This window comes from Zeus faber (genome assembly GCF_960531495.2).
Source record: "Zeus faber genome assembly, chromosome: 19".
Classification (NCBI taxonomy): Eukaryota; Metazoa; Chordata; class Actinopteri; order Zeiformes; family Zeidae; genus Zeus; species Zeus faber.
The window spans coordinates 16,568,392-16,575,891 of record NC_137206.1 but is presented as its reverse complement, the minus strand read 5'-3'; the positions used below and the strand labels follow the sequence as shown (position 1 = coordinate 16,575,891).

At 46.0% G+C, this 7,500-nt stretch overlaps 1 protein-coding gene across 1 annotated transcript in view; it reads right to left on the bottom strand.

Moving 5' to 3' along the window:
- Positions 1-7,500, bottom strand: part of jph1a (junctophilin 1a) — a 35,177-nt gene that overhangs the window by 7,868 nt on the left and 19,809 nt on the right. Inside the window, exon 3 of the mRNA XM_080019831.1 lies at positions 4,245-4,363. Within this exon, the coding sequence (XP_079875957.1) occupies positions 4,245-4,363 (119 nt within the window). The remainder of the gene's footprint in view (positions 1-4,244; positions 4,364-7,500) is intronic.

The window sequence follows — 7,500 nt, the reverse complement described above, 5'->3', positions numbered from 1 at the left end:
TAATCACCAACCATTCCATGGTGTCTTCTGGCAAAGGTCCCAAGGCTGAATAGCTCAAAGGCCTAAATATAAAACACTCAGTGGAAGACGTCAACATAGGTAGAGCTCCCAGAAGAGAGGGTACAGTCGGATACCAATATATATATATGCCATGCTCTAAAAAAGCATAAAGCACTTTTAAGTGTAATACAGGTATTCTTACAGATCCCCAGTGACATACTGTATAAAACATACTAGGTTTAAAAATACACATGGTCATGACCAAGCTTCATCGAAGCTCCTGCATGAGTCCAACCATGTCAAACCCCAGAACTCTTTTAACCAAACAGCCACATGAACATGGACCATGGAGCAGTGGAAGAAGGTGGCCTGGTCTGATGAATCGCGTTTTCTTCTACATCATGTGGATGGCCGGGGTTAGGGTCTGATCCAACCGAGCATCTGCGGGATGTGCTGGAACAACAAACCCTGATCCATGGGGGCCCCACCTCACAACTTACAGGACTTAAAGGATCTGTTGCTAACATCTTGGTGCCAGATACCACAGGACTACTTCAGAGGTCTTGTGGAGTCCATGCCTCCACGGGTCAGAGCTGTTTTGGAGGCACGAGGGGGAGCTACACCATATTAGTGGTTATGAGTGGTGGTTTTAATGTTGTGGCTGTTTAGAATCTATGTATAGTATTCCCTTTGGGTTATTCCCAAGCAGATCCATGCTTACCGTGTAAATGCACTAAACAGCGTGGGAGTGAGTCTCTTCACTCCGAGAAAGTGTCTCATATAGCACTTGTACAACCACAGGGAGGAAGAGTTGATAAGGCCCTTGTTTTAAGGGCTGGACAGGAACACCTGAGCAGGTTTCCTTGTCTTTTACATCCATTAAAAACTGGAGGGCAGTGCGGTTGGACACCCTGTTTTGAAAAACAGCCTTGCAGCTGCACTGACCCAGATTTACGTAGCACCAAAACTGTGCTTGGCAAAGGATCTGTGAGTTACTCTTTCCAATAATCGTCCAATAAAGACCTTACAGTCAGATGGTTGGTTGATATTTCCCACTTTCTAAAACCCATGGACCAAAGCCAGACTGTGTATAGTACTGTAGATTCTTCCAGGATTCTGGGCTACGCCCTGCTGTCACCGTTGGAAAGAAGTTTGTCCCTCCCACACTCACTCAGAATTAAAATGGAAATGATTATTTCATTTAATCATTTAATTTGAGGTAAAAACCACAATGGCAGGAAGGTGCTGTGTGGGAAGGGACCGCTTGATTCATTCACTTGAACCTGATGACATTGCTATATTTGTTCGCAGGTTTTACACAATGCAGTTTAACAGGCGCTAAAGCAGCGTTTCTAAAATGGGGGTACTCATACCCCTAGGGGTTCTGCAGGTGGTACTGCAGGGGGTACTAAAATGATTAAAAAAATAAAAGTTTAAAAATATGGTTATATAAATATTAAGATAAATAATGTTTAAAAAACACATATGACACACATACAGTACATAATTAATGTTCATTTTCAATTTTTTTTCTCCCAATGCCAGTGAAGGGGGTACTCAGCTGAAAAACGATCTAAGAGGGGGTACACTACTAAAAATCCTTTGAGAACCACTGCTCTAAAGGCCGACATGGACTGAAAGCGAATTCGACGCGTATCCTACAGTACATCATTTACAAACGCACCCAATGTCTTCAACTGCCAGTCACACGATGCAGGTGTCAAGAAGCAGCCAAACCCGAATCACTGGTATATGTATAAAAATATACATATTATATTATGTACCCCCCCCCCCGCTTGTTGTCATTACTTGATTGTCAATATATTTATAAAACATTCTATGTAGTATAATTTGTTTTTAACGATTTGCATTTACTTTCATATAAAATGACATTATTTACGTTCCAAACATTATACAATTATACCTTATAGATTTAGGTTCACACACACATCCGTGCTCACACTTGAAATTGATTAAGAAAAATTACAAAATGAAATGTAATTTTCAATTTTCAACATAAAAGAGACCTTTGATAGTTGACTGTAAACCCCATCGACGCTCCATTGCTGCAGCCTCTTGTTCGAAAGAAGCGTTTCAGAGCATGTTGGCCTTAACACACAGGTTTGAAAACATTTTAGATTGCTAAAAAAGAAAAGGGTACACAAATGCAAAGGCTTTTTTTCTTTTTTCCTCCAAATAGCATGTTTTTGTGGAAAATGTCTTCCGTAGCAAACGCCGAGCCTGCACAACAGGCTTTTGAGAGCGAGGACAAGGCTCCCTTCCAGCCTTACAGTACAGCACTGGGCTCTAAATTGGCTCCGCTGTCTTCAAAGCCCAAACAGAGTCCTTCATTGTTGTCTTTGAAACCTCCCTCAATAGCTCTGGTCTTCGATTACACCAAACCCTGTACTTTTTTCAGCGCAGAGAACAAGCTTATTATTCCGCGACTATTCCCGTTCGCAGCCTCCACCACTGTACCAATTCTGCGGCTGTCAGCGCTGTGCAAAGCCACCATTACTCATAGAAACAAACCCTACCGCTAAACACTTGCCCCATACCTCAACTAAATTTGTTTAGACAGACAATCTGGTTGCCTGAAAGACATCTACCTTAAGGAGGGGATGCAGAACACGAAGGAGGGAAATGTATAAGTACTGTATGGTGAGAGAGTGAAAATGTATTCTATCAGGGGGTTAGGGAGGGTGGTGAGGGGTTGCTTGCTTCACCAAGGCGCACCCTGTTATTTCTGCACACACACACATGCACACGCGCACACACAAACACACATGCACACATGCACACACGCACACACACGCACACACAGGCATACACATATACACACATACACAAATACACACGCAAACATGCACGGCCTGCTATGTGTGGCTGAGCTACTGAACACTCAAGTTTAATAGCCTTGATTTAGACCGAGGATTGCATTTCAGCTGTGGGAGGGAGTTAAGCTGACCTCTGCAACCCTCCACTCTATTACCTGGTCCTGGTATGGGCCTGGTCATCTTGGTTAGCCACATGACAGCGGAGTGTTTATGTTTGCATTGCTCAGTGTTGTGTGGGGTGTATATGTGCGTGGTGTATCGTGTGTGTGTGTGTGTGTGTGTGTGTGTGTGTGTGTGTGCGCGCGCGCGCGTGCGTGTGTGTGTGCACGCGTGCCTGCGTGCGTGTCGATTTGCAAAAAAGATAAAGAGAGACAGGGAGGGAGAACATGAGATTGCGGTGGGCGCTGCGGCGGAGATCAGGCAGTAAATGCAACGCTGCGCATCTGCAAATACAGGAATCTGGGATGTTAACGTAGACAAATGTATTTCGGAAAGGCTTTACCCTGTTAAAGCTTTGGCTCCTGTTTGAATAGTTAATCCTCGAAGTCTGGTAAGTGGTTCTTGAAGAACTATTCCCAATTCGATGCTGGATAAGGTTAAGTCAGCACTGACGCAGAGAGGAGCTGCTCCGCTGATATACGGAAGAGAAAACATTGGCCCATTTTCCACCAAGGGCCACTGGGGGCGTATAAAGGGAACTTAAGATCTTTATAACTTAAAGAACTTAATATCTCCCGACAAAATATATTAAGAGATGGCATATAAAAACAGCAACAGGCAAAAATCCCATTGCCATATCCACATAGAATATACTGTATACATACAAAGCTTGCATATTACCATCCCTTGGTTTGACCTTGTCATTACTGTTTGCTTTTTACTTATAATTACTATTGTAAATGTATTGATGTAAAATGGCTTGAAGATTGAGCATTTTAACGCAAAAATGTCAATGGCTATGCTGTTAAGCAGTGACAAAAAAAAACATTGAAACTCCCGCCATCTGCCTGATATTTAGAAAATCCTAAACGATTACATACGATGGAGCCGGCAACTTTTTTGCCCGTCGCCGCCGTCGCCATGCTTCATTTAATCCTTTGCTCAAGCAGAATGTTCTTGTTAATCTCAGGCCCTGTCTGCCCGCAAATGAAGTTTTGCATGGGTCAAACTCATGTAAATTAAATGGATATCCTTCCACGAATTGTCTTTAAGGCTCTTAACGATACGATACACGAAACAGCGCCATGGATTAAATAATTGTTCAGGGTAGGCAAGTCGGAAAGTAAACACCATGACTATAAATCGAAGCGGTCAATGGTAACAGCACCATATTGAAGGTTTAACCAGGTACAGTATAACATTGTCGATTAGTCCACCCCTCATGTTTACAGTGCCCTTGAAGACTACCTGGCTGGTGGAAATTGGGGGAAAGCTCCCTCGCGACTGCTCTGGCGATTTCCGAGTCCTGGGAGGCCGAAATGGCAGCCTGGTCTGCAGCCTCGCTCTTCGTCCTGGCATGGGCCGTTCTGGAGGAAGACAAAAAAAAACAAATAAACGGCGGTCATCACTTCATGTTAGCGTCAATCAAGAGCGGCATGGGGATGGACAACCCCCACCATGTTGTAGACACGTAAATAGCGGCTTTTTAATTTTTGTTGTGTGAACATTGTTGTAATTATGGTAATATCTGTGTCACTCTTTCGAGAGTAGATAAATAGATAGATCTGTCTCACACACACACACACACACACACACACACATGCATACACACACCCACACATACACCAGTCCTAAAAATGCATGGACGACATGCACTGACTAAGCATGTCATCTGTGTCACTGTCCTTCACCATCCGGGATGACACAACACCATTCCCTACCCATGCGCCGCCATCATCTTTGAGCTATATCACTCTGCATGTCCCTCTAAGGGATAACATCACACTCTGCCCCCCCCCTCCTCGATCACAAATCCAAATCCTGATTTTGCAAATGGAGCCCGGCCCCCACAGACGCATCCAAGTCAGATCTTAATCCAGCCCGGAGCACCACCGCACCGTGGCTGGGGCTAAACTGGAGTGCTTACCATAGAGCACGTACAGAAACACACGCACACACACACACACACATGCACACACACACACACACACACACACACACACACACACACACACACACACACACACACACGCACACACGCACACACACAGACATTGATCTACAATTGTGCGCCTAATAAATAAACAAGGGTGGCAGAGTGAGGAGAGGCAAAGTACGTAAGTAACATTATTAGTAGAGCACCTTTCGAGAGCAGGGTCACAAAGGGCTGCACAGAGGTAGATGATCACAAACATACATACTGTACATACATAAACCACAAAAACAGCAGAAATTAAATAGAAATAGACAAATAACACAAAGGCAAGTTTAGACGGGTCTTGAGCTGCTTTTTAAAAGTGTTCGCAGTGTCTACAGATGTTAACTCCAAAGGGAAAGAGTTCCAACGTTTAAGGAGCCGCAACCTCAAAAGCACGGTCTCCTGTAGTTTTAAGTCTTGAGGGTGGAACAACCAGCAAACCCTGATCGGAGGACCACAGAGAGAGCCGCTGGTGACTTGGGGCTGCGGTAGATCTTTAATGTAGACGGGTGCCTGACCATGCAGAGGTGACGACGAGAACTTTCAACCGGATCCTGAATTTGATGGGGAGCATTAAGAGCAATAAGAATCGGCGTCAGGTGAGACCTTTTGAGGGACGTGGTCAAGAGTTTCGCTGAAGCCTTTTGGACTTCTTGCAAACGGCATCTCCGCCTGAGACACAACGGGCCTGAGCTTTGCAATGTTCCTCAGCTTCGAACAGCGAGGTCGAATTAAAAAAATCGACATGGTCGGTCCAGAGTCGGAGCCTGAGTCCCGAAAGCGCTGTTCAAGCCTTCCTCGGGGGTTCAGTCGGCTCCCTGAGAGAGCGAGAGCTCGCGCCGCCCGGCTGGCTCATCTTTAAACGAGGCATCTAATCCCTATCAGCTGCTCCGGCGCTGACCCCGCACGCTGACCTTGCCGTTGAGGGCGGTCAGTGAAAGGTACTTCATGAGTTGGCGATTAATTATTCGCGGGGGGGGGGAAATAGGATCAATCTCAAGAAATAGCCTCGAGGCGTCTTTACTGTTCCCTGCGGTGAAGCAGGGCGCTCTGGCCGTTTGGGGAAGTGATTCACTCCGTGGTATCGCGGCGATCTTTGCCTCGACTCCCGACACATGGTCAAACCCGCGATGTGAACAAAGTGCCAACCCCAATCACAACAAGTCAGTCACAACAAGAGCAGGCAGGGTCGGCAGGGTCCGACCGGGTTTACAGTCAAGCGGTTTGTTGTAAACACACACGTATCGGTGATGTGCTAAAAACCATAAGTCAGGAAGGGAGTACTAGGTTTTGGGATCATGGCGAGCTTAGCATCAGTGCTGAGGGGGGTATTATGGGAGCACACCGCGGTGACAGTCGTGTGCAGACCGGGGGCCGAGGAGTGACCTGCTTTACAAATCCTTTGAAAACTCCACCGAGAGCTACTGTACACGTATGCTCACACACACACACACACGTGCACGCACGCACGCACACACTCGCACACACACACACACACACACACACACACACACACACACACTCACACACACACACACACACACACACACACACACACACTCACACACACACACACACACACACACACACACACACACACACACACATGTTGAAAGTGTTTGAGCCAAGGGCGTTGGAAGAGACAAACTCGTACATTGGGGGACGGAGACTTTTTCCTCGCCCGGCCGGCTCTGAAAGTCCCTAATTATGCAACAACATGAAACACAGCAGATAAACGCCGAGAGCCGCCAGATTACTTTTCACAGAAGGCACACGCTGTACGAACAGATTGCACACACACACACAGACACACACACACACACACACACACACAAACCTACACTTCAAAGAATCGGTTACACAATTACATCGTCTTACGAAATTGATGGTGGCAGGTGTCTGTACAGAAGGATTCAATAGAACCCAAGCCAACATTTAATGAAAACGCTCCCAACCCATGCAAGGTCCTTGCAAAGGAGCCGAGGCAAGGTCCAGTGCAGGACGGATTTATTAACCCCCTGAAGTTTTAAGAGGAGCCCATTGAGGAACCCCAACCCTTACCCCATGGTAACACACACACGCACGCACGCATGCACACAGGCACACAGGCACGCACACACACACACACACACACACACACACACACACACACATGCTTTTGTGTCCCTGCCTAGGAGGCTTGCTATTGTCCATAACTTAATAACTCAAAGAAAGGTAAGAAGTGTCTAGGCGGGAAAATGCTTCTATGGAGATGCACATGAATCTATTTTGGGGGGTAGGGATGCAAAAATAGGGCTTTCTAGGTAACTGTAACTCAGTAGAGGATTGCAGAGAGAAGAGCCAATATGACCAACTCCTTAATCCATACATGTTGTGTGCATCGGTTGTGTGCATATTTTGGGAACTTCCCGAAGAGACACACCATGAGGGACAGACACTCGTCAAACGTACGGAAAAGGAAATATCAGACCGGTAAATGCCGTCGCTCGTCACCTAAATTGTACTTTAAAATGCAACCTGAGGGAT